The following is a 27,847-nucleotide window of genomic DNA, read 5'->3' as shown; positions in this document are numbered from 1 at the left end:
AGTCTTTTCTTGTGTTGTTGGAAGAGGGTGTTTGTTATGACCAGTGCATTTTCTTGGCAAAACTCTTTTAGTCTTTGTCCTGCTTCATTTCGTCTAATGGGGTAGTTGGGGTCTTATTCTACTGTCATTTCTATCAGCTATACCTTGTCATTTGGTATCACAACATTAGGTCAGATTAAACAGAAATAAACCTCTCACTTATCGCCAAAACCCTTATATAAAAGGTACTGATACCCTGAAATAGAGTTATGTCCTAGCCAGAGATCACAAAATAACCAAAGTTTTCCTAAGTGTTAAAATCACTGTCACAATGATTCAGTTCATATGTTATCTTTAACTTTTCTGAGATGATCCAATCTTGTTTTAACCTAAAAACTGCCACATATATTTGATTAAATAATGTTGTTACTTAGTTTAAGGTAATTGGGTCACATGGACTGGGTCAAAAGAGACAAATACTTTGGTGGACATTAAAAAAAATATAACCATAGAGGGAATTCCCTGGTGGTCTAGTGGTTAGGATTCTGAGCTTTCACTGCCAAGGATTCAGGATCAATCCCTGCTTGGGGAACTAAGATCCTGCAAGCCTCGCAGCACAGCCAAAAAGAAAAAAAGAAAATAAAAAACTATATATACATATATATATATATATATATATATGTTTATATACACGCATACACACATATAACCAAAGAAAAGGCCCATTAGTTCAGCTCCCTTTCCCCAGTGTGTCAGTTCTGGTGCTGAGAAGTTGAGAGATAATTCTTGTTTTAGTCACAGAAGGGCAAAGAAACAGGAAGCTGCTGCTGGAGAGATGGACAGAATCAAAGCTAAACAAATGTATGCCGGATAGATAAGATATACACAGGTATAAGAACTATTCACGCTTTTTCTTGGTTGTTTAAAACCTTATTTATTTATTTTTTTTAGAATATTTATACTTACACTTTTGTTGTTATCTACAACGTGGCTTTTATAAAACTCCTGAGCCACTTTGTGGTTCTTGCCCCAGTATAATCATCTTAGAATTCCTTTTCCCTTGTCACTTTGACTTTGTGTGGCTTCTATAAAATGAGGATCCTGGAAAAGAACCCTTCCTGTGACCCTGGAAGATGAGGTGAGCAGGGCCTGGCTCAGCAGGACCAGACAGGTAAAACTAGCTGGATGGCAAATAGGCTATGATCACCTGGACCAAGGTATAGTTGTGCACATGTCTTAAGGGTTGTGATGACTCACCAGGAGAATAAGGATTATGTAGGTTGACCAGGGTGGGTGAGGTAGGAGGGTCCACAGGATTGTGTGGATTGTGGAAGGAGAGGCAGTATATAACATTCGTAGATTAAACATCTATGGTTCTATTAATAAAAAACAAAGATCTAGGTTTCTCAATTTTTTTTAAACTTATGAAGATTCAAGTCACTAATATGTTCATTCTTACGGTTTACAGTTGAAAGCAAATGGCTATGGTGATGCAGAGAAGACAGCTGAACTGCACCAGTATATTTAAGATTTTTAAGTAAAATTCTGAGTTACTTGACCTTATAAAAATACATGTTGATATACTAAATACTCCACAAAGCTCTAGGATGGGGGATATTGTAAATGTAAAAATACATTTCTCTTGGATCAGCACCAAAAATATCATTAGTTTTCTGTACAACCTCTGACAAGTTTTTCAATATAGACAAGTTAAAATGATTTGGTAAAAATCACAAATGCCATGGAAATCATTAAAGATAAATCCAAACAACTTTCAAATACATTTTGACATCAAGGTCGGGCAATTCACTTGGAGGGACAGTATCGTGAGTGCCACTGAATTACTGTCCTAAGACTTTTGATGTCAACTTTGTACAATGGGGATATTTCACATCTCACACAAAGCAGGCACTCAGAAACTTAAGAAAATTATTAGAACCGTTATTAAGACTGAGGTGAACAATTTGTGCAGCCTTCCACAATTTCAAAGAGGTAGTGATAGATACCGGTCCTCCTGGCGATGTCAAATGCTGTTTCCTCCAGGCTGTTCTTCAGACCTGGCTTGATGTAGCGGTTCATCAGTAGGAGCTCCAGGATGTCTTTGCTGTCTCTGTTCCCAGCAGCAAGGTGTAGGGGGGTCAGGAGGCCTTTCGTTTGGGCGTTGATATCTGCATCATGCTGCAGTAAGAAAGAAGCCACTCTGGCATTATTCCACTTACAGGCACTGTGCAGGGGTGTCCAGCCATCCACGGTCACCGCATGGACATCTGCCCCGTGTGCAATCAGCTCCCGGACCACGTCTAAGTGCCCATTGTAGGCTGCTCGGTGGAGCGGTGTGTACTTGTCTTCATCTTGAGTGTTCACGTGGGTAGCCCTTTCTGAAAGCAGTCTCCGCACTGTGGTCAGCTGAGAATAAAACAGGAGATCTTTCACAAACCCAACATGAAACAAAACAGTAAACAACATGAAATAGTCTAGTGGTGTTAGATTTAATTAAGTTAAATGAAAACTTCCTTGTTAGTAGATGACTGTAAAATAAACTTAAGATTTCTTTTGGGGAGGAGGACAACCGATTTAACAATGAACAAGTCAGTGTTAATTATAAATTCTTTTGGCTTTTTTTTTCCCTCATAAATTAATTTTATGAACGTGATTCTCGGAAAACCAATCCATATGTTTACTCCTGGTCCAGTTAAGGCTTACTGCACTAAAGCTACAGTTAGATGAAAAATACAGGCTAGAATCATGTTTGATATGTTATGTTTCATTTGCGAAGAAAACATAATAATGGGACATTATGTTCTGATCTTTCAGTAGTAGGATTATCACACCAATATGCATGGTGCATAAAACTTTTTGTGTGTGTGTGTGTATAAAACTTTAAAACATAAACTTTTATCAGTAGAAAACAATGCTAAAAAGGAAATCTAGAGATTAAGAAGCTCAATTCCTTCTAACTAAAATAACCTCAGACACCTGTTTTCATGAAGTGATTTTTTTTCAGTTTGGTCTGAGGAAAAAGTAAGCTTCAGGGACAGGTCCTCTGGCTTCCAATCTAGTAGTTTTTCTACTAAACTAAGGTTTCTTTCTTAACCGTTCTTTTTTTTTTTTTTTTTTACCCGATTTTTTTCAGCAGCCCAAAGAAGCAATTTGCTTGGATCTTTTTCCATTTTTTTTTCTTGCAGTTGATACCACTCTTCAGTTTTTTCATCTTGCTCTTCATCGTCATCAGAATTCCCTATCCAGAGACTTTGGGTACCAGTGGGAATAAGGTGTCCGTGTGTTTCCAACAGTTCAAGTTGGTTGAAGTGTTCAGAAAAGTCCAAGGAGTTCTGTGGGTCTGGTTTTTCATCATTTACTTTCTCTTTTTCCATTTTTACTACTATTTTAAATATAAATCATTTCAAACACCAGGCTATAAATAATCTCTCCAGAGATGATTATGTCTGCTTTATTTTATTCATCAAGATCTGAAAACACAAACACAAAAATTAGGAGCGAACCAGTAATTGAGGCTTTATTAATAGCATAAGTAAGTCTTGCAAACATACACAAATATACTCTGTCTAAACTTTTTGGTGTTTATTAATACTCTTTACATTCATCAAATATTGGAGCTGACAGATTTCAGTTATCTTTATTTTTAATGGCCTAATACTCATTTTTTTATTGTTTTCCTCTAAGTCAGTAGTTATGACTCTGACTTATTTTGAATCTACTGGTTTAGATACTATGTTGTATTATACTAACAGTTGATTAATGCTTGAAGTTTTTAAATTATAACTAATACAATAAAAATGAGAACATTCACCATTTTTATAAACTAGACACATAGATGCTATAGAAAAGAAGCAAAAATTTGTATTTCCTAAAAACTACTTCCAAGAATCAGAGATTCTTAGAGATGGAATAGTCCCCAGAGGACACATGTCCCAATCTCTCATCAGTGCAGATATCTTTACCATGACATCTATAATAATCATCCTCTTTCTACTTAAACAATTTCTGGCTGAGGAAAATTCATGGCTTTAAAAAGTAGTCCTATTCATTGACAGACAACTATTGTTCTTAGTTGGGTTCTTGTTGTGAAACAGGATTTTGGCTGTCATTCACTCCTTCATTCAACAAAGATGAAAAAAAACCTGGCATGTGCTAGTCTCTTGGTGTTATGTGCTTGTGTTTAGTGACTCAATCATGCCCAACTCTTTGCGACCCCCTGAACTGTAGCCTTGGAAGGAAAGTTATGACCAACCTAGATAGCATATTAAAGAGCAGAGACACTACTTTGCCAACAAAGGTCTGTCTAGTCAAGGCTATGTTTTTTCCAGTAGTCATGTATGGATGTGAGAGTTGGACTGTGAAGAAAGCTGAGCACCAAAGAATTGATGCTTTTGAACTGTGGTGTTGGAGAAGACTCTTGAGAGTCCCATGGACTGCAAGGAGATCCAACCAATCCATTCTAAAGGATATCAGTCCTGGGTGTTCTTTGAAAGGAATGATGCTAAAGCTGAAACTCCAATACTTTGGCCACCTCATGCAAAGAGTTGACTCATTGGAAAAGACTTTGATGCTGGGAGGGATTGGGGACAGGAGGAAAAGGGGACGACAGAGGATGAGATGGCTGGATGGCATCACCGACTCGATGGACGTGGGTTTGGGTGAAGTCTGGGAGTTGGTGATGGACAGGGAGGCCTGGCGTGCTGCGATTCATGGGGTCGCAGAGTAGGACACGACTGAGCGACTGAACTGAACTGAACTGAACTATAGCCTGGCAGGCTCCTCTGTTTAAGGGATTTCCCAGGCTAGAAATCCCTGGAGTGGGTTGCCATTTTCTTCTCCAGGGGATCTTTCTGATGCAGCGATCAAACCCACTTCTCTTTTGTCTCCTACATTGGCAGGCAGGTTTTTTTTTTTTACCACTGCACCACTTTGGAAGCCCGCCAGTCTCTAGGTACTGCGATTCAATAATGAACAAGATCCATGTCTTAACCTCATTAAGTTTATCATCTAGTCAGGAAGACTGGCAAAAACAGCATTAAGTACTATGATAAGACTGTAACCAGATACAATGAATATACAGGAGCGTAATTAACCCAGTCTTATGGGATTACTGAGGGCCTCCCTGATAGCTCAGTGGTCAAGAATTTGTCTGCCAACACAGGAGACATGGGTTCAATCCCTGGGTTGGGAAGATGCCCTGGATAAGGAAATGGCAACACACTCCAGTATTCTTGCCTGGAGCATCCCATGGACAGAGAAGCCTGGTGGGCTACAGTCAATGGGTTTGCAGAGTTGGACACAACTTAGTGACTAAAATACCACCACCAAAGGATTACAGAAGGCTTCCTGAAGGAAATGATATTTATTCTGCTAGGTTGCCATAATAATTTATAAACAATATCAGCTTAAAGAGTTATGCAGGAGGGCAGTCCCAAGATGGAGGACGAATAGGATAGGAAGAGCACTTTCTCCCCCACAAATTCATCAAAAGATCATTTGAATGCTGAACAACTTCCACAAAACAACTTCTCAACGCTGGCGGAGGACACCAGGCACCCAGAAAGGCAGCGCATTCTCTTCAAAAGGAGGTAGGAAAAAATATAAAAGACAAAAAGAGAGACAAAAGAGTTAGGGACGGAGACCCATACTGGGGAGGGAGTCATGAAGGAGAAGTTTTCAAACACCAGGAAACCCCCTCAACAGTGGGTCTATGGGGGAGTTTTAGAATCTCAGAGGGCAAGATAACCAAGAAGAAAAAAAAAAACCCCAAAACCCACAGAATAGGTGCCTAACCACAACTCCCAGCAGAGAAGTAGCCCAGATGCTCGCATCAGCGACCGGAGGCTGGAAAGGGAGGCGCGGGCTGCATGCTTAAGGTAAGGACCGGGCCTGAATGCTCTGAGGACAATCTGAGGGAGCTAATGTGAGACAGTAGCCCAAACTGTGGGATAGCCAGAGAGAGAGAGAGAGAGAAAAAAAAAAACACTTTCCTGTGAAATGTTCCAACTTAATGCACAGCCTGGCCCACTCACAGAGCAAAGGACTGAGTGATCACCAAAGGAGAGCTAGCCAGCTGCATACAGTTCCCTTCCTGCCAGAGGCAGAGAGGCAGGTGGGCAACAGCCAGAGCCAGAAGGCAAGGGGCTGCTCCAATCTCGGCCTCAGAGACCAGCATCCTGCACCAAACTGAGCAGGCCCCCAGTTGCTAACCATGTCTTCCTGGGATCCTGAATGGTTGACATCTGCCAGGAGGGTCATAGCCTGAGATCAGCTTCCCAGAGGAGACACATGGCACACCCAAGACCAGAGAGGTGATTCAGATGCATGGCCCCCCTGGGACAGTGTGCTCACCAAGCACCTGGTTGCCTGAGCTGCTCAGACCTGGGAAGGGCACAAAATGCATGCCCAACAGAGTCTGTGCCCTTGTGGAGTACCCGAGAACCTGAACCCGAGCGGCTTAGACCTGGCAAGTGCATGAAACCCAGGGCCTGCTTTGGACAGTGCCCTGCAGAGCACCCTGCAGCCTGAGCAGTGTAGAAACAGAAAGAACACGCTGTGAGCTTGGGCAAACCCAGTGTGGTCCATACATTGTGAGCACTCCCCACACACGCCAGTGATATTTGTTTGCAGGGTTCCTCCCTCCCCAAAACACAACTGAACAAGTGAGCATAAATAAGTGACCATATTTTCCCCCTTGTGTCAGGGCAGAAATTAAACACTGAAGAGACTTTCAAACAGAGGAAGCCAAAATAAAGAAGAGGGACCCGCTCTGGAAGTGACACATGCAACAGATTAAAACCCTGTAGTTAACACTAACTAAACATTAGATAGCATATTGAAAAGCAGAGACATTACTTTGCTAACAAAGGTCTATCTAGTCAAGGCTATGGTTTTTCCAGTGGTCATGTATGGATGTGAGAGTTGGACTGTGAAGAAAGCTGAGCGCCGAAGAATTGATGCTTTTGAACTGTGGTGTTGGAGAAGACTCTTGAGAGTCCCTTGGACTGCAAGGAGATCCAAGAAGTCCATTCTAAAGGAGATCAGCCCTGGGTGTTCTTTGGAAGGAACGATGCTAAAGCTGAAACTCCAGTACTCTGGCCACCTCATGTGAAGAGTTGACTCATTGGAAAAGACTCTGATGCTGGGAGGGATTGGGGGCAGGAGGAAAAGGGAATGACAGAGGATGAGATGGTTGGATGGCATCACGGACTCGATGGACGTGAGTTTGAGTGAACTCTGGGATTTGGTGATGGACAGGGAGGCCTGGTGTGCTGCAGTTCATCGGGTCGCAAAGAGTCGGACACGACTGAGCAACTGAACTGAACTGAAGCATTAGAGGGGGCCTATAGACCTTGAGAACAAGCACAAGCTGGAACAAGGAACTATCTGAAACTGAACTCACCCCACACTGCCCACAACAGCTCCAGAGAAATTCCTAAATATATTTTATATGATCACTTTTTAATTTTTTTAAGTTCTTTACCACTTTAATTTTCACTTTTATAACCTACTATTACCTTGCAAAAAAAAGATCCTGTTGTAAAAGCAAATTTCATATATATATTTTTTATAATTTTTGTGATTCATTTTGTTTTGTATTTTTAATATTATATTTTTGAGAGTCTAACCTCTACTCTATATTTTTAATTTTTGCTTCTTGGTATTTTTTTTTTTAAATCAATTTTGTACCTTTAAGAATCTAATCTTCAGTATCCATGTTCACTTAGGGTTGTGATTACTGGCTTGATTGCTCTCTCCCATTTTGACTCCCCCTCTTCTCATCCTGGTCAGTTCTATCTCCTTCCTCCTTTTCTCTTCTCTTCTCTATGGAACTCCGTAAACTTCTCTGAGTGTTCCAGACTGTGTAGAGCACTTAGGGAATTGATTGCTGGCTAGACTGCTCTCTCCCCTTTTGACTCCCCTCTTCTCCTCCTGGTCACCTCTATCTCCCTCCTCCCTCTTCTCTTCTCTATGTAACTCTGTGTACCTCTCTGGGTGTCCTTTACTGTGGAGAATCTTTTCACCATTAACCTTAATGTTTTATCATCAGTGCTGTATGGATGGAGAAGTCTTGAGGCTACTGTAAAAATAAGACTGAAAGCCAGAGGCAGGAGGCTTAACTCCAAAACGCGAGAACATCAGAAAACTTCTGATTCCAGGGACCATTAACAGACAAGAGCTCATCAAAAGCCTCCATACCTACACTGAAACCAAAAACCACCCAAGAGTCAACAAGTTCCAGAGCAAGACATATCATGCTAATTCTCCAGTAACGCAGGAACACAGCCCTGGGCATTAAAAGACAGACTGCCCAAAGTCACACCAAACCCACAGACACCCCAAAACTCACTACTGTACACTTCATTGCACTCTAGATAGAAGACATCCAGCTTCACCCATCAGAACACAGACATAAGCTCCCCTAACCAGAAAACCTTGACAAGCCACTAGTACAACCCCACCCACAGGGAGCAGGGTCCACAATAAAGAGGACCCACAAACTTCCAGCCTACAGAAGACACTCCAAACACAGCAATCTAAACAAAATGAAAAGGCAGATAAATATTTACCAGGTAAAGGAACATAATAAACATCCACTAAACCAAAAAAAAAAAAAAAAAAGGAGGAGATAGGGAGTCTACCTGAAAAATAATTCAGAATAATGTTAGTCAAGATGCTCCAAAATCTTGAAAACAAAATTTTGAAACTAAAATAAATAGACTAGAGACCAGGATTGAGAAGATGCAAGAAATGTTTAACAAGGACCTAGAAAAATAAAGAAGAGTCAATCAATAATGAATAATGCAATAACTGAGACCAAAAGCATTCTGGAGGGAACCAACAGTAGAATAACTGAGGTAGAAGACAGGATAAGTGAGGTGGAAGATAGAATGGTTGAAATAAATAAAGCAGAGAAGAAAAAAGAAAACAGAATTAAAGACATAAGGAGAACCTCAGAGGCCTCTGGGACAATGTTAAACACCCCAACATTCGAATCATAGGAATTCCTGAAGAAGACGACAAAAAGAAAGGGTGTGAGAAAATACTTGAGATAACAGTTGAAAACATCCCTAAAATGGGGAAGGAAATATTCACTCAAGTCCAAGAAACCCAGAGAGTTCCAAACAGGATAAACCCAAGGCGAAACACTGCAAGACACATTTAATCAAACTAACAAAGATCAAACACAAAGAACAAATATTAAAAGCAGCAAGGGAAAAGCAACAAATAACACACAATGGGATCCCAATAAAGATAACAGCTGATCTTTCAATAGAAACTCTTCAGGCCAGAAGGGAATGGCAGGACATACTTAAAGTGATGAAAGAGAAAAACCTACAGCCCAGATATCTATACCCAGCAAGGATCTCATTCAAACATGAAGGTGAAATCAAAAGCTTTACAGACAGGCAAATGCTGAGAGAATTCAGCACCACCAAACCTGCTCTTCAATAAATGTAAAGGATCTTCTCTAGACAGGAAACACAGAAAAGGTGTACAAACTCTACCCAAAACAACAAAGTAAATGGCAACAGGATCATACTTATCAATAATTACCTTAAACATAAATGGGTTGAATGCCCCAACCAATAGACGAAGACTGGCTGAATGGATACAAAAATAAGACCCCTATATACGCTGTCTACAAGAGACCCACTTCAAAACAGGGGACACATACAGACTGAAAGTGAGGGGCTGGAAAAAGATATTTCATGCAAATGGAGACCAAAATAAAGCAGGACCAGCAATCTCATATCAGATAAAATAGTCTTTGAAATAAAAGCCATGAAAAGAGACAAAGAAGGACACTACATAATGATCAAAGGATCAATCCAAGAAGAAGATATAAAAATTATAAATATATAGGTACCAAACATAGGAGAACCTCAATACAAAAGGCAAATGCTAACAGGTATAGAAGGGTAAATTAACAGTAACACAACAATAGTGGAAGGCTTTAATACCCCACTAACACCTATGGATAGATCAACCAAAAGAAAATTAGCAAGGAAACACAAACTTTAAATAATACAATGGAGCAGTTTGCCCCCATTAATATAGGACATTTCACCCCAAAACTTTTTCTCAAGTGCATACAGAACATTGTCTGGGATAGATCACATCCTGGGCCATAAATCTAGCCTTAGTAAATTCAAAAAAACTGAAATCATTTCAAGCATCTTTTCTGATCACAATGCGGTAAGATTAGATGTCAACTCCAGGAAAAAAACTATAAAAATACAAACATATGGATGCTAAATAACATGCTGCTGAATAACCAACAAATCATGGAAGAAATGAAAAAGGAAATCAAAATCTTCATAGAAACAAATGAAAATGAAAACATGACAACCCAAAACCTATGGGATTCAGTAAAAGCAGTGTTCATTGGAAGGACTGATGTTGAAGCTGAAACTCCAATCCTTTGGCCACGTGATGCGAAGAGCTGACTCATCTGAAAAGACCCTGACGCTGGGAAAGGTTGAAGGTGAGAGGGGACGGGGACGACAGAGGGTGAGATGGTTGGATGGCATCACTGACTCAACGGACATGAGGTTGAGCAAGCTCCCAGAGTTGGGATGGACAGGGAGGCCTGGTGTGCTGCAGTCCATGCGGTCACAAAGAGTCAGACATGACTGAGCGACTAAACTGAAATGAACTGAACTGAAAAGCAGTGTAAAGGGGAAGGTTCATAGCACTGGAAGCTTACCTCAAGAAACAAAAGAAAAGTCAAATAAATAACTTTACACCTAAAGCAACTAGAAAAAGAAGAAATGAAGAACCCCAGGGTTAGTAGAAGGAAAGAAATCACAAAAATTAGGGCAGAAATAAATGAAAAAGAAAAAAAGGAGACTCTAACAAAAATCCCACTCTGGTACTCTTGCCTGGAAAATCCCATGGACGGAGGAGCCTGGTAGGCTGCAGTCCATGGGGTTGCTAGGAGTCAGACACAACTGAGCGACTTCACTTTCATGCATTGGAGAAGGAAATGGCAACCCACTCCAGTGTTCTTACCTGGAGAATTCTAGGGACAAGGGAGCCTGGTGGGCTGCCGTCTATGGGGTCGCACAGAGTTGGACACGACTGAAGTGACTTAGCAGCAGCATCAGTAACTATACGACAATGAATAGGACAACTTGAAACAAATGGACGAATTCTTAGAAAAGTATTACCTTCCAAAACTGAACCAGAAAGAAATAGAAAATCTTAACAGACCCATCACAAGCACAGAAATGGAAACTGTAATAAAAAATCTTCCAAAAAACAAAAGCACAGGTGAATACTACTAAAAATTTAGAGAAGAGCTAACACTTATCCTATTCAAACTCTTCCAGAAAATTGCAGAGGAAGGTAATCTCCCAAACACATTCTATGAGCCCACTATCACCCTAATACCAAAACCAGAAAAAGATGACACAAAAAAAGAAAACTATAGGCCAATATCACTGATAAACATAGATGCAAAAATCCTCAACAAATTTCTAGCAAACAGAATCCAACAACATATTTAAAAGATCATACATCATGACCAAGTGGGCTTTATCCCAGGGATACAAGGTTCTTCAATATTTGCAAATCACTCAATGTGATATATCACATTAACAAATTGAAGGATAAAAATAATATGATTATCTCAATAGATGCAGAGAAAGCCTTTGACAAAATTCAACAACCATTTATGATAAAGACTCTCCAGAAAACAGGCATAGAAGGAACATACCTCAACATAATAAAAGCCATATATGATCAACACATAGCAAACATTATCCTCAATAGTGAAATATTGAAAGCATTTTCCCTAAAGTCAGGAACCAGACAAGGGTACCCACTCTCACCACTACTATTCAACATAGTATTGGAAGTTTTAGCCACAGCAATCAGAGAAAAAAAAGAAATAAAAGAATCCAGTTTGGAAAAGAAGTAAAACTCTCACTATTTGCCGTGATATGATCCTCTACATAGAAAACCCTAAGACACCACCAGAAAATTACTAGAGCTAATCAATGAATATCATAAAGTTGCAGGATATAAAATTAATACACGAAATCCCTTGCATATACACTAATAATGATTAAATAGAGAAATTAAGGAAACAATTCCATTCACCATTGCAACGAAAAGAATAAAATACATAGGACTATATCTACCTAAAGAAACAAAAGACCTATATATAGAAAACTATAAAACACATGTGAAAGAAATCAAAGAGGACACTAACAGATAGAGAAATATACTATGTTCATGGATCGGAAAAATCAATATAGTGAAAATGAGTATACTACCCAAAGCAATCTATAGATTCAATGCAATCCCTATCAAGCTACCAATGGTATGTTTCACAGAGCTAGAACAAATAATTTCACAATTTGTATCGAAATACAAAAAACCTCTAATAGCCAAAAGAATCTTGAGAAAGAAGGAAGAATAGAACTGGAGGACTCAACCTGCCTGTCTTCAGACTATACTACAAAGCTACAGTCATCAAGACTGTATGGTACTGGCACAAAGACAGAAATATAGATCAATGGAACAAAATAGAAAGCTCAGAGATAAATCCATGCACCTATGGACACCTTATCTTTGACTAAGGAGGAAAAAATATTAATGGAGAAAAGACAATCTCTTTAGTGGTGCTGGGAAAACTGGTCAACCACCTGTAAAAGAATGAAACTAGAACACTCTTAGCGCCATACACAAAAATAAACTCAAAATGGATTAAAGATCTAAATTTAAGGCCAGAAACTATAAAACTCCTAGTGGAAAACATAGGCAAAACACTCTCTAACATGAATAACAGCAAGATCCTCTATGACCTACCTCCCATAAACTTAAAAGCTTTTGAACAATGAAGGAAACTATAAGCAAAGTGAAAAGACAGGCTTCAGAATGGGAGAAAATAATAGCAAATGAATCAACTGACAAAGAATTAATCTCAAAAATACAGAAACAGCTCATGCAGCTCAATACCAGAAAAATAAATGACCCAATCAAAAACTGGGCCAAAGGACTAAACAGACATTTCTCCAAAGAAGACATACAGGTGGCTAAGAAACACATGAAAAAATGCTCAACACCATTCATTATCAGAGAAACACAGATCAAAACCACAATGAGGTACCATCTCACCCTGGTCTGAATGGCTGGTATCAAAAAGTCTACAAATAATAAATGCTGGAGAGGGTGTGGAGAAAAGGGAACCCCCTTACACTGTTGGTGGGAATGAAAACTAGTACAGCCACTATGCAGAACAGTGTGGAGATTCCTTCAAAAACAGAAAATAGAATTGCCATACAACCCAGCAATCCCACTGCTGGGCATACACATCGAGGAAACCAGAAGTCAGAGAGACATGTGTACCCCAATGTTCATCCCAGCACTGTTTACAATAGCCAGGTCAGGGAAGCAACCTAGATGTCCATTGACAGATGAATGGATAAGAAAGTTGTGGCACATATACATAATAGAATATTACTCAGCCATTAAAAAGAATGCATTTGAATCAGTTCTCATGAGGTGGATGAAACTGGAGCCTATTATACAGAGTGAAGTAAGCCAGAAAGAAAAACACCAACACAGTATATTAACACATATATACATCGAATTTAGAAAGATGGTAACAATGACCCCATATGCGAGATAGCAAAAGAGACACAGATGTAAAGAACAGACTAATGGACTCTGTGGGAGAAGGCGAGGGTGGGATGATTTGAGAGAATAACATTAAAACATGTATATTACCACATGTGAAATAGAAGACCAGTCCAAGTTCGAGGCATGAAACAGGGCACTCAAAGCCGGTGCACTGGGACAACCCAAAGGGATGGGATGGGGAGGGAGGTGGGACGGGGGTTTGGGATTGGGGAACACATGTACACCTGTGGCTGATTCATGTCAATGTATGGCAAAAACTACCACAATATTGTAATTAGCCTCCAATTAAAATAAATTCATTAATTATAAAAAAGTTGTACAGCATATCAAAGTTTAACACCACTTAAAGAAAATGAGTATAACAGATGTTTTAAAAATATCTCTCAGCTTCCTAATTATATTTGTTGAAACCTTTTTAGTCATTTAAGACTCTTCCCAGAAGTTGCCTCTCTCTTAAGTCTTTCTTGAGCCTGTATATTAGATCTCTCTCTCTAGTTTCTCCTGTTTCTTGGTGATATATACTGTCTTATCACTAATTTTATTCTTGTTTTAGCCTCTAAAGAGATTGTTAGCTTAAGGATAGGGACTATATTTAACTTACATTTATGTCCGACTTATATACACAGGCATTAAAACATTTGCATAATTAACATGATTAAAGTGCTATCACTTGATTTTGCTTGGAATGGATTCTGAGAAATCTTAGAGTTACTCATACTCCTAAGATACAGATTTCTTTCTACCTAATTTTCATGAGTTTTAATTGAATGAATCCTAATGCATCAATGCAAAGAAATATAGGAAAATAACAGAATGGGAAAGACAAGAGATTTCTTCAAGAAAATTAGAGATACCAAGGGGACATTTCATGCAAGTTTAGTTCAGTCGTGTCCGACTCTTTGAAACCCCATGAACTGCAGCACGCCAGGCCTCCCTGTCCATCACCAACTCCCGGAGTCCAATCAAATCCATGTCCATCGAGTTGGTGGTGCCATCCAACCATCTCATCCTCTGTCGTCCCTTTCTCCTCCTGCCCTCAATCTTTCTCAGCATCAGGGTCTTTTCAAATGAGTCAGTTCTTCGCATCAGGTGGCCAAAGGACTGGAGTCTCAGCTTCAACATCAGTCCTTCCAATGAACACCCAGGATGGATTTCCTTTAGGATGGACTGGTTGGATCTCCTTGCAGTCCAAGGGACTCTCAAGAGTCTTGTCCAACACCACAGTTCAAAAGCATCAACTCTTCCATGCTGAGCTTTCTTTGTATTCCAACTCTCATATCCATCCATGACCAGTGGAAAAAGATGCAAAGATGGGCTCAATAAAGGATAGAAATGGTAAGGACCTAACAGAAGCAGAAGATATTAAGAAGAGGTGGCAAGAATACACAGAACTGTACAAAAATGATCTTCACGACCCAGATAATCACGATGGTGTGATCACTGACCTAGAGCCAGACATCCTGGAATGAGAAGTCAAGTGGGCCTTAGGAAGCATCACTATGAACAAAGCTAGTGAAGGTGATGGAATTCTAATTGAGCCATTTCAAATCCTAAAAGATGATGCTGTGAAAGTGCTACACTCAATATGTCAGCAAATTTGGAAAACTCAGCAGTGACCACAGGACTGGAAAAGGTCAGTTTTCATTGCAATCCCAAAGAAAGGCAATGCCAAAATATGCTCAAACTACCGCTCAATCCCACTCATCTCACAGGCTAGTGAAGTAATGCTCAAAATTCTCCAAGCCAGGCTTCAGCAATACGTGAACCGTGAACTCCCAGATGTTCAAGCTGGTTTTAGAAAAGGCAGAGGAACCAGAGATCAAATTGCCAACATCCACTCGATCATGGAAAAAGCAAGAGAGTTCCAGAAAAATATCTATTTCTGCTTTCTTGACTATGCCAAAGCCTTTGACTGTGTGGATCACAATAAACTGTGGAAAATTCTGAAAGAGGTGGGAATACCAGACCACCTGATCTGCCTCTTGAGAAACCTGTATGCAGGTTCAGGAAGCAAGTTAGAACTGGACATGGAACAACAGACTGGTTCCAAATAGGAAAAGGAGTACGTCAAGGCTGTATATTGTCACCCTGCTTATTTAACTTATATGCAGAGTACATCACGAGAAACACTGGGCTGGATGAAGCACAAGGTGGGATCAAGATTGCCTGGAGAAATATGAATAACCTCAGATATGCAGATGACACCGCCCTTATGGAAGAAAGTGAAGAAGAACTAAAGAGCCTCTTGATGAATGCGAAAGAGGAGACTGAAGAAGCTGGCTTTAAGCTCAACATTTAGAAAACTAAGATCATGGCATCTGGTCCCATCACTTCATGGGAAATAGATAGGGAAACAGTGGAAACCGTGGCTGACTTGATTTTGGGGGGCTCCACAATCACTGCAGATGGTGATTGCAGCCATGAAATTAAAAGACGCTTACTCCTTGGGAGAAAAGCTATGACCAATCTAGATAGCATATTAAAAAGCAGAGACATTACTTTGCCAATAAAGGTCCGTCTAGTCAAGGTTATGGTTTTTCCAGTGGTCATGTACGGATGTGAGAGTTGGACTATAAGGAATGCTGAGCACAGAAGCATTGATGCTTTTGAACTGTGGTGTTGGAGAAGACTCTTGAGAGTCCCTTGGACTGCAAGGAGATCCAACCAGTCCATCCTAAAGGAGATCAGTCCTGGATGTTCATTGGCAGGACTGATGTTGAAGGTGAAACTCCAATCCTTTGGCCACCTGATGCGAAGAGCTGACTCACTGGAAAAGACCCTGATGCTAAGAAAGATGGAGGGTGGCAGGAGAAGGGGACGACAGAGGATGAGATGGTTAGATGGCTTCACCGACTCAATGGACATGAGTTTTGGTAAACTCCGGGAGTTGGTGATGGACATGGAGGCCTGGCATGCTGCGGTTCATCGGGTAGCAAAGAGTTGGACACGACTGAGCAACTGAACTGAAGAGAACTGAGTGTATCACTATATTTTAATACTACTGCCCAAGAGCATTAAAGTCAAGTTTAAATCTATCACTCATGACCAATACCTTCTCTGGACCTGTTACTTTGTAGCACAATGCAGTGTTCGTTGCTGAGTCACGGCCAACTCTTTGTGACCCCATTGACTGTAGCCCACAAGACACCTCCGTCCGTGGAATTCTCCAGACAAGAACACTGGAATGGGTTGCCTTTCCCTTCTCCTGGGGATCTTTCCCATGTGGGGATAGTACCTGGGTCTCCTGCATGGCTGGCAGATTCTTTACCATGAGTCAAGAAGGAGGACCCTATGCACAAAAAAGGACTGCACTAAAGAATTTTCAAAGATAGTTCAGTTTTTCAGATCAATCAGGAGACCCTATCAGAAAGGTTTTTATATTCTAATATTTTCACTTTTTTCTCAAGCTATTCTCTGAAGCTTACAATGCAATATACATCTATTCATTAAACACTTAATGAATACCAGTAAATAATGTAAAGTTCACATATTAATTACAGCATCCATAGTAACATTATTGGGGCATTCCCTGGTGGCTCAGCAGTAAAGAATCCACCTGAAATGCAGGAGACTCAGGAGAGGTGGGCTCGATCCTTGGGTCAGATCTCCTGGAGGAGGGCATGGCAAATCCACTCCAGTATTCTTGCCTAAAGAATATCATAGATTGAGGAGCCTGGCAGCCATAGTCACAAGAGTCCAACAGGACTTAAGCTAGAGTGTAAGTACAGCACAGCAACATTATAGCACAGATCTTGTGCCCCTCCTCTCCTTTTTATAAAAAACTCTTTAAAATTTGAATTTACTGTTCCAGGTAAAATAAATTACATACAAAAATTTCTTTAGTTTAAAAAGTCAAACTCTGGTGCCTCTCCCTGATTCAAGATTTAAACAGTCGATCAAGATTTCTACTTGATGATATTGCAACAGGAGGAACTAGGTTATGTTTTTTAAAGATCACATTCCACAAAGTACGTCAACTCTTATTAAACAGCTCAGCGACAGGTGGAGCGATAAGCCCCATTAGACAGGCGAAGGCGCTTAAGTTTATAAAGATTAAAACAACTTTCAATGGAACTAAAGGCCCAGATTTTCTAATTCAAAAGTTTCACATTATTATTATTTTTTTAATGCACTGTCAGCACAAAGCAATACAGATGTGCTGAACCTGGGGTCCACGGAGACAATAAGGAGACGCAGGGAAAGGCCTGTAAACTAGAGGTCGAATGTTCACTCTCTGAGGAGGGCAGTGAGAGAAGGCCACCAGTCGCGACCCCGGCACTGGCCGGTCACTTCACAGGCCCAGGAGGCGCGTCTGCGGCCTTCCAAACAGCTAAGCCCGAAGAAACTGCTCCAGCCCTACCGAGGACCAAACTTCGCGGCCGGGTTTGCAGAGCTCACCAGGGGTCCACAGGGGCCGGACCCTTTCGGTTCAGGCGCTCAAAGGTGGCGCCAAGCGAGCAGGAAGTGTGACCCCAGACGAGAAAGAGCTACCCACCTCAGAGTCGGAAAATCGCCGCCAGGAACCTCGCTTCCGGGTTCCGTCTCGGCTACTCAGGATTGGCCCCCGTACGAGGGCGGGGCCTCGCTGCAACTTTTATTGCGACCTCGCGGCACTCGACAGCCAATGAGAAGAGTTGATGCGCTTGCGTCATCAATGAGGTATCGCGAGAGAAGGGGAAACTGTTACTCTCCCGCCTAATTCGGGTTTACCCACAAGCCGGTTCTGAGACGCCATCCCGGGCGGTGCTGTTGCTTTTTGTGTCGTGATTGTCCCTCCTTCTTCCCGGGTAAAAGCCAGCCTCGGGTCCCCAGGGTGGGGCTGTGGAGAGTCCAGGTGTGGGGTAATTTGCGAGTTGCTTCCTCTGTCTGTGGCGTCGCGGGCGGAAGCCCAGAGAGTACTGACTTTGTGCGAAGAATGGGCCGAGTAGGCTAGGGAGGAGCTTGGAGGTTCCTCGAGTTCTGTGGTGCGGGCGCGCTGAGATTTGGGATCCTCACCGAACCGGCGATTTGGGCGTGGGAGGGGTCGTTCCACGGTGGCAGCCTCTCCTCCTCAAAAGTGAAAGTAAAGTCGCTCAGTAGTGTCCGACTCTTTGCGACCCCGTGGACTGTAGCCCGCTAGGCTCCTCCGGCTGCTGCTGCTAAGTCGTTTCAGTCGTGTCCGACTCCGTGCGACCCCATAGACGGCAGCCCACCAGGCTCCCCCGTCCCTGGGATTCTCCAGGCAAGAACACTGGAGTGGGTTGCCATTTCCTTCTCCAAGGCTCCTCTGAGTATTTTCCTTCAACGACGTGTTTTTGTTTATTCAAACGTGGACCCCTTGTCCTTTCAAAACAAGCCCGTGTCTTTAAAATAATTCTGTGTTTAAGCAGGAAATCTCCTTAGGCTCCAGCGTAGTCCTTGCATGCAACTTAAACATTTCTGTTCAGAGTTATTCTTGTGCTAAACCGGAAGTATTGTGTGACTCGTTTGCCCATTCATTTAACAAACATTAGCTTCCCACAGGGCACGCAAAAGGAGCTAGGGGAGTTTAATTATAGTGGTAAAACTGGAGTGGCACTGGAGACACGCTATTTTTTTTGTTTACATTAAAAATAAAAATGTAGTAGGTGCTTAAGTGAAAATGAGACTCTTTCAAAATTGCCAGTCTGCATTTTAAAAATATGTTTTAAATAAAATTTTGTTTTAGAATTTGTAATCGAGTGAGTTTTCTGACCTATTTGAGCACCGGACCCAAGGGTACTTGGAGAAGGAACTGGTCTCAGAGGAGGTGGACTGATCATAGAAATGAGCCCTGCGGATGCCCTGTAAGCACCTTTCTTCCGAAATATTTGTTGGTTTATGTTTCTACCAAATAGCCTGTCGACTATGCTCACCATAAAAGGACACTTATTTAGTAAATAAAGAGCTTGCATTAACACACGTGTTAGTCGTCAAAAAAAATATTTGGAACGGTTAACAATTCATACTGTATGTTTATTAAAGATAATATGCAGCTGTAGATTGGGGTTTTGCTGTAGATTGGCATATTGCTGTATAAATTTTTGTTCTTAGGTTTTTGTCTTAAACTATTGAAGCTATAAATATTCTTGAACTGAGTCTTACTAGCTAATGCAAGTCTTTTAGAGCACATTTTTAGAGGGATACATTGCCCTGGTACTGAATAAATTGCAAATGAATCTGACTAAAATGAAAATAAATAAAAGAACTAGGAAAAGTAATGTGGGAAAAGCTTTCAACTTGGAGTCTTTCATCCTGGTTTTAATTTCTTGATTAGTATTGTTTGACCCTGAGCAAGTTAGCAAGCCTTTAAACTTCACCTCAGTTTCTTCATTTGTATCAAGTTAAAATGTCTCTCAGATAAATTTTCGTATTTAAATGAAAAAACTCAAGTGAAAATACTTTAGAAATTGCTGTGGAAGTCTGGATAGTAATGTGATTTGAAAGTATTCTGACTTAATCTGTATGTATATAGCAGTCAGAACTGCATATCATTTTCTGGAAATTTCTCTTGTGTATAAAGATTTGAATTCTAGAGATAAACAAAAGTTTGTTTTTAAGTTCGTATGTTTTAGTGAAAACAGCCTGAATTTTAATCCCGGCTTTTAGTACCATTTCTGCCATTCTGTTTCATGATAAATCAATTAATTTCTAGCATTTAGCCTTCTGGTTTTTCAGAAACAATAATACCTAACCTCTTTACATATGAGAGTTGAGATGAGATCAGAGATACCAAATTATTTTAAAGACAGTTAAAAAGTCACATTAAGTTTAAGAGAGTGTTAGTAATTATCATATTGCTGCTTCACATGAAAGTATTGAATCTTTGGAGTACTACCAAATTTAAATGGCATTGTAAACTTGGCCAGATTTGTTAATGGGAAGCTAACTTTGTATGGAGAGTAGTCAAGCAGGGACCTAGATGTAAGTTACTAGCTTATTAGAATAGAAATCTACTTATAAAATAAGAGGAGTGCTTTTTAAATTAACTAGTTAATTCTAATTTTCCTGGAAAAGTGCAAAGTAGATAAATAGCAAGTTTAGATACTGGGATCAAATTCTGTTAGGTTTTTGCTGTGGAAGAGAGTAGGAAAATAAACTTTCAAATCCAGGTTACATATGAGTGTATAAAACTGCTTATAACACGGTTATATATTTTTGAAGCAGTTACAGAGCCTTTTAAAAAGTGTGTATATATTCCACATTGTATTAGTGGTAGGAAGATTGTGATGTTAATAAACTAAATGCTTCAAATTTTCAGATCTTGTTTAGAGCTGGAAAAATGATTTTATTTCATAATTGCTATTTTATAGATTTAATTTAGAATTTTTTTTTTAGATTTTAGTTTAGATGTTCAGTTTGCTTGAACATTCTTTCAATGAATTATATTGAAGTGTTTCTTCTTTTTAAATACAGCGATGATGAAAACACATTTAAAATCTTGGTTGCAACCGATATTCATCTGGGATTTATGGAAAAAGATGCTGTGAGAGGAAATGATACATTTGTAACACTTGATGAAATTTTAAGACTTGCCCAGGAAAATGATGTGAGTTTGGTTTGCATTTTTGCAGTTTCTACCAAGTTCCTATACTTACTGTTTTTCCTTTTAGAGTTTTGTTTCATACGTTCTTGCGCTCAGATTGCCTGCTTAAATATAAGTATGCTAAAAGTCCAAATCAGATTTCGTGTGCCTTATTCTCTGAATTCAAGTAGGAGTGCCTTTCGTAAATAGTCTGTAAAAATTTATGAAAATTGATGAAGTGTTTACTGAGTGCAGCATGTTTCTTTTTGAACTGTAAAGATGACTGTTATAGTTTCTGCTTTCAAAGAACATACAGCAGGCATATCAGTATGTGAGATATGCTAAATGTCTAAAATGCTCAGATGCAAGGTCATATGTGATAAGAGCCATAAGAAAATTATAAACAGCATTTCCTGAGAGATTAGAGGTAGAAGAGATCACATTTAGAATAGGACAGTAAGATGAGATAAATTAAGTGGCATTTAACTTGGACTTGGAAGGGATATAGCAGCTGTGTTGGCTCACTGGTGGGTCTTGTTTGGGAAAGAGGGCTGAAAACTAGAAATGTGGTTTGAGCTTCACTGAGAGCTTCAAATGCCAGATTGATGAGTTTGTACCCAACTAATAGAAAGTCTTCTGACAAGAGTCTAGCATGAAGTCAAGATAAGTTTGAGGCTTTTTTAAAGTCGTGGCTTTCAATGGAAAAAAGGAAGTGAATACAAGAACTATTACAAAAATAGGGTTTGTATACTTTGATTAGGAGATGCGGATGAGGGAGAAGGGATGACAGTATCTCTGAAGTGTGTTAAGTTTGGGTGAATGGTGGTACCGGTAATAGAAGTAGGTTTTAAATAAGGAAGATTTCTTTGTTATTTTCACACTTCCTTATTACATACTTCATTATGTGGGAAGGTGATGAATTTTGATTTAGGCCATTTGAGTTGGAGGTTCCAATAGGATATTCAAGGAAACCTTCCGGCAGACAGATAAAATGTCCATCTAGAGCCCAGAAGACAACTGGGGAATAAACATAAATTCGGGTGACTTGCAAACTGTTATCTTCAACTTTGACTTTTCCTCAGAGTTCTGTTCAGTTTTTCTGCAAGTCCTTTAGTTCATATTTCTAAATATTTATGAGTGGAATCTCCCCACTATTTTCTGCCTTTGTGTCTATAAGCTTAATTCAAAACTTTTATTTTGCTGAACTACAGTAGCTCCCCTTAGTTTTTTTTTTCTTTTCTTTTTTACAGCATAGCAGACAGAGTGAACTTATAAAATCATAAATCAGATCATGGCACTCTGCTGCTTCAAAATCTAAGTGGCCTTCCATTAAATCTAGAGTAAAAATTAAACTACAGAGTTCAATATGATCTGACCCTACTAGAAGACTTCATCTCCTTTGACTCAGGGTGCTTGGCTTGTGCTCCATCTACTCTGGAGTGTGTGTTCTACTCTGGGACCTCTGTGTGTCTGGTTCTCTTCCCGCTTGGAGCATCTTGATTTTGTCAGGGTTTACTTCTCAGTTCAAGTTTTATCTTTTTGGAGAAGTCTTCCCTGATAACTCCAAACAGTCTTATCACATTACTCATTCATTTTTTTATAGCACCATCTGAAATAATTTATTGGATTATCTACTTGTGTATTTTCTTCTCCTCTGGAAGATAAATTAGATGAGAATGAAGATTCTTTTCTGTTTGCTCATGTGTATCTTAGTACTGCGAAAGGATCTGCCAAGCGGGAGGCACTCTCATAAATGTGTTCATGAATGAGAGAATGTCTAGTATTGTCTCCTTTTACCCTGAAGGGAGAGAAATTAACAGTCAAAGGAGGTTTGTTTCCTGCTAGAGAATCCTGTGTCCTTTTCTATGCTTAGGTGCTGAAGAACTATGTCTTTCCCTGAGCGCAAGCTTTTTGTTTCCTTTACTGTCTCACTTCCTTTCCTTCTGCTTCCTCTCCCTGTACTCTTTAATACTAACTGTCCTCTTCTGCCCACAGCCCCAAGCTGGTACCTCCAAATGCATGTTATATTTACTTTCCCCCATCTTTTGTGTCTATTTCTTCTTACTGAAGTCTAAATTCTTCCTGATTTTTAAGTCCTCTATATTGTGGGCAATGGTACCCCACTCCATACCCTTGCCTGGAAAATCCCATGGATGGAGGAGCCTGGTAGGCTGCAGTCCATGGGGTCGCTAAGAGTTGGACACAACTGAGAGACTTCACTTTCACGTTTCACTTTCATGCATTGGAGAAGGAAATGGCAACCCACTCCAGTGTTCTTGCTTGGAGAATCCCAGGGATGGGGGAGCCTGGTGGGCTGCCGTCTATGGGGTCGCACAGAGTTGGACACGACTGAAGCGACGTAGCAGCAGCCTTCTAACCAGCCTTATCTCTGCTCTTTAGTTCTGTCAGGCTAATCTGTACTCTCTAGTTCTTCAGAGTCTTTTTTTTTAACTCTTAATTTTGGAACAATATCAATCTTACAGAAACATTGCAAGAATAGTACAAATAATTTCTTACGGTTCACTGAGATTTTCCTACACTGTGTGTGTGTGTGAGAATTTGTATCTGTGTCTTAATCGCTCAGTTGGATCCAACTATTTTGACCCCTGGACTGTAGTCCAGGCTCCTCTGTCCATGGGATTCTCCAGCCAAGAAAACTGGAGTAGGCTGCCATTCCCTTCTCCAGGGCATCTTCCTGACCAAGGATCAAACCAGAGTCTCCTGCATTGCAGGGAGAATCTGTATTATCTGAGCCACCAGGGATGCCCTTCCTATACTTTTACATTTAATTTATCCTCTCTCTCTCCATACATACACACACAGACAGACACACTTTTTCTGAACCACTTGAGAGTAAACTGCATGTGTAACCAGAGTGCACTTGTCAAAACGAGGAAAACTGATGTTTCTCCAGTACTATCATGTAATTCTAAGATGCTGCCAGTTTTCCCCACAACAAATGTCGTGGTAGTTTGGGGGCAGGTCAGTGCTGTTAGATCCCAACCCAGGATTACATTTTACATTTAGTTGTCATGTCTCTTTAGTCTCTTATAATCTGGGACGTTTCCTCAGTCTGCCTTGTCTTTAATGACTCTGGCTTTTTTTTTTTTTAACAAAGTTGTGATAGTTTCAGGTGAATAGTGAAGGGACTCAATGGATATACATGTATTCACTCTGCCCCAGAGTCCTCTGGTGGCTTAGATGGTAAAGAATTTGCCCGCAATGCAGGAGACCTAGGTTCTATCCCTGGGTCAGAAAGATCCCCTGGAGAAGGAAATGGCAACCACTTTGATATTCTTGCCTGAGAAATCCCAGAGGAGCCTGGCAGGCTACAGTCCGTAGGGTCACAAAGAGTTGGACACTGAGTACGCACACACTCTCACCAGACTCCCCTCCTGTCTAGGCTGCCATATAACTTTGAGCGGAGTTCCCTATTCTATGTGGTAGGTCCTTGTTGGTTATCCATTTTAAATATAACAGTGTGTCCATGCCATCCCAAACTCTCTAACTATCCTTTCCCCTCTATCCTTAACCCCTGGCAACCATAAGTTTGTTCTCTCAGCATGACCTTGACATTTTTGAAGAGTCACAGGTAATTATTTTTGTAGAATATTCCTCGACTGGATGTGTCTGACATTTCCTCATAAGTAGATTCATGTAGGGCCGGAATACCTCAGAAGCAAGTTGTGTTTTCAGTGATCACTAGAGTCACAAACCAGTTTTTAAAGATATTAAAATTTTTTTTTTTGCTCTTGGTAATATAAAACATACCACCCTAACCATGTTTAAGGATTCAGTTGAGTAGTATTAAGCACATTTGTATGTTTGAGTAACCAACCTCCAAAACTCTCTTAAACAACTCTTTCCCTTCCCCTCCCTTTTTCTATGGCTTTGATTGTTTTTTTCCTTTGATCATTTTTTTCCTTTGCTCAAATCATGTTTAGTTTTGAAGACCTAGCTTAAATTTTAATTGCAGTCTCTCTGACTAGTGTAGGGGCCAGAAATCTTTTCCTTCTTCCCTTCTAGGTTCTCTGACTGGTCTGATAATTAAGTTGACATAAGACAGATAAGGGCTTCCCAGGTGGCACTAGTGATAAAGAACTCACCTGCCAATGCAGAAGACATGAAATGTGGGAAGCTCCCCTGGAGAAGGGCACAGCAACCCATTCCAGTGTTCTTACCAGGAGAATCCCATGGACAGAGGAGCCTGGTGGGCTATAATCCATAGGGTAGCAAAGAGTCGAACACGACTGAAGCAATTTAGCATGCGCGCAAGACAGATTAATGGGCTAAAATATCGCATATGTGCAGTGTTGTTGTTTAGTCACTCAGGTCATGTCCAATTCTTTGTGACCCCACAGACTATAGCCCTTCAGGCTCATCTGTCCATGGTATTTCCCATGCAGGAGCCCCACAAAAATATGAGACTCCCAGCAGTGAGGTAATGGAGGCTTATCTGCCATCCTGATCTAAGGAGAAGGAGAAGGGAGTCTGGGGCTTTTAAGAGGAGGAAGACAGTGCATAGGAAGATGGGAAGAGCAGATGTTTGTTAAACAAGAGTATGCTGTGCCATGCACTGTGATGAGTCTTTCTGATACCAGAAATTCTCTCTGGTAATAGCTCTTCTCCTGGTATATATCCCCGTCTAAATTCAGAGTCTGATTTATGTTTAGATGCATAGCAGTTTTTCTCTCCCACTGGATTTTGAATAGAATAGGGGTCATATTTTATTCATCATACTCAGTATGAGGTATGGTACATTGTATTCAGTGAGGGCAGGGACATGATCTGTTTTGTAGATTGGTATTTCCTGAGCTTTCACTGCCTATAGGAAGTCTAAATAATTGTTGAATGAATCCAGTGAATAATTTGGATTGAATCAGCTCTTTCTTGCATGTTGTTGTTTAGTTATTAAGTTGTCTCTGACTCTTTGTGACCCCATAGACTGTAGCACGCCAGGCTTCTCTGTCCATGGGATTTCCCAGGCAAGAATACTGGAGTGGGTTGCCAATTCCTTCTCCAGCAGATCTTCCTGACCCAGGTATCAAAGCTGGGTCTCCTGCTTGGCAGACAGATTCTTTACCACTGAACCATTCCTTCAATAGGTTTTATTAAAGTGCAAAGTTTATGTTTGATTTGGATAACTTTAAAAAAAGAAATCACTTCTGGTAGCATGAGTTAAGAGACTTGGTATAGTAATTTAAAGATGGCTTTTTGAAGGTGGCCTGGGAACCTAAGTGGGAATCAGATTAGTAACCAGATTGGAAGGGCCTTTAAATGAACAAAATGTGAAACTTTAAATCTCCACACATAGTGGTATCTTTTATAAAATTTTTTTCTCTCTTTGGTCTATAGTTTTAAAAATTTTACCTATACAACACACTAATTTTCACACTATTTTCTTTTCATTAGGTGGATTTTATTTTGTTAGGTGGTGATCTTTTTCATGAAAATAAACCCTCAAGAAAAACATTACATACCTGCCTCGAGTTATTAAGAAAATATTGTATGGGGGATCGTCCTGTACAGTTTGAAATTCTCAGCGACCAGTCAGTTAACTTTGGTTTTAGTAAGTAAGTATATTTAAATGCTTCAATGAATGTTTCCTTGTGTCTATGATATATAACATTTCCTATGTAAGATGCATGAACACATAAACAATTAGTCATCTTCTCTTCATTATAAGCTATTTCCTTGACAGTTGTAGTTCTTTGAATTTTCTGTACATTATTGTATTAATTTATATTTCCCTAATTAATAGATTGAGTAACTTCTCAGATTTTTATTGTACTTTTGGAATCTCTGTTCATATCCTTTGTCTATTTAAAAAATTTGGATTTTTTTTTTTTTTTTTTTGCTTTTCATGTTGAATTTGCAGGAGCTATTTATATATTTTAGATATCAAGCCTTTGTTAAACATATTTATTTTTTTTCCCAATCAGTGGATTGTCTTTTGACTGTTCACAGGACCTTTTGTTGACAGAAATACTTAATTTTGATGTTCATAGTCAAATATGTAACAAGTCTGAGTGACTTCACTTTCACTTTTCATTTTTATGCATTGGAAAAGGAAATGGCAACCCACTCCAGTCTTCTTGCTTGGAGAATCCTAGGGATGGCGGAGCCTGGTGGGCTGCTGTCTATTTGGTCACACAGAGTCAGACACGACTGAAGCGACACAGCAGCAGAATTGGATTTTGAAAGATTCTTACAATTTTTAACATATGTCCTTGTTTTAAAAAATTCTAATCACTTGTTAAAGAGATTGTCTTTTCTACATTGTATATTCTTGCCTCCTTTGTCAAAGATAAGGTGTCCATAGGTGTGTGGATTTATCTCTGGGCTTTCTATTTTGTTCCAGTGATCTATATTTCTGTCTTTGTGCCAGTACCATACTGTCTTGATGACTGCAGCTTTGTAGTAGAGCCTGAAGTCAGGCAGGTTGATTCCTCCAGTTCCATTCTTCTTTCTCAAGATTGCTTTGGCTATTCGAGGTTTTTTTTGTATTTCCGTACAAATTATGAAATTATTTGTTCTAGTTCTGTGAAAAATACCATTGGTATCTTGATAGGGATTGCACTGAATCTATAGAGTGCTTTGGATAGTATACTCATTTTCACTATATTGATTCTTCCAATCCATGAACATGGTATATTTTTCCATCTATTTGTGTCCTCTTTGATTTCTTTCATC

At 40.0% G+C, this 27,847-nt stretch overlaps 2 protein-coding genes across 8 annotated transcripts in view; one reads left to right on the top strand and one right to left on the bottom strand.

Moving 5' to 3' along the window:
* Positions 1-932: 932 nt before the first annotated feature.
* On the bottom strand, positions 933-18,277 carry ANKRD49 (ankyrin repeat domain 49). Of its 2 annotated transcripts, none has more exons than XM_055547440.1 (3): positions 18,128-18,277; positions 3,099-3,449; positions 933-2,385 (listed from the first exon to the last, which is right to left on the bottom strand). In XM_055547440.1, exons 2-3 carry the CDS (start codon positions 3,351-3,353, stop codon positions 1,924-1,926), a joined length of 717 nt encoding a protein of 238 aa, XP_055403415.1. In that variant the 5' UTR covers positions 3,354-3,449; positions 18,128-18,277; the 3' UTR covers positions 933-1,923. The 2 variants fall into 2 exon arrangements, with proteins under 2 accessions (XP_055403415.1, XP_055403416.1); XM_055547441.1 differs by having other exon boundaries at positions 18,031-18,157.
* The window catches only part of MRE11 (MRE11 homolog, double strand break repair nuclease), a 76,553-nt gene continuing 66,948 nt past the window's right edge, over positions 18,243-27,847 (top strand). For 2 of the 6 annotated variants that reach the window (XM_055547439.1, XM_055547434.1), the window contains exons 1-4: positions 18,281-18,419; positions 19,319-19,436; positions 21,046-21,178; positions 26,567-26,727. In XM_055547439.1, the coding sequence (XP_055403414.1) occupies positions 19,417-19,436; positions 21,046-21,178; positions 26,567-26,727 (314 nt within the window). In that variant the 5' untranslated portion in view covers positions 18,281-18,419; positions 19,319-19,416. Of the gene's footprint in view, positions 18,474-19,318; positions 19,437-21,045; positions 21,179-26,566; positions 26,728-27,847 lie in introns of all 6 variants that reach the window. The other 4 variants (XM_055547436.1, XM_055547435.1, XM_055547437.1 and 1 more) reach the window with 4 other exon arrangements.

This window comes from Bubalus kerabau, chromosome 15, assembly GCF_029407905.1.
Source record: "Bubalus kerabau isolate K-KA32 ecotype Philippines breed swamp buffalo chromosome 15, PCC_UOA_SB_1v2, whole genome shotgun sequence".
NCBI lineage: Eukaryota > Metazoa > Chordata > Mammalia > Artiodactyla > Bovidae > Bubalus > Bubalus kerabau.
Note: the sequence above shows the minus strand (reverse complement) of the source record. Positions and strands in the feature narration are given on the sequence as shown.

Bases quoted from the DNA above. Each gene is read 5' to 3' on its own strand.
- ANKRD49 (XM_055547440.1), bottom strand. From the start codon at position 3,353: ATGGAAAAAGAGAAAGTAAATGATGAAAAACCAGACCCACAGAACTCC. The intron at 2,386-3,098 runs GTAAAAAAAAAA...TTTTATTCTCAG, and splicing joins GGGCTGCTGAAAAAAATCGG to CTGACCACAGTGCGGAGACT.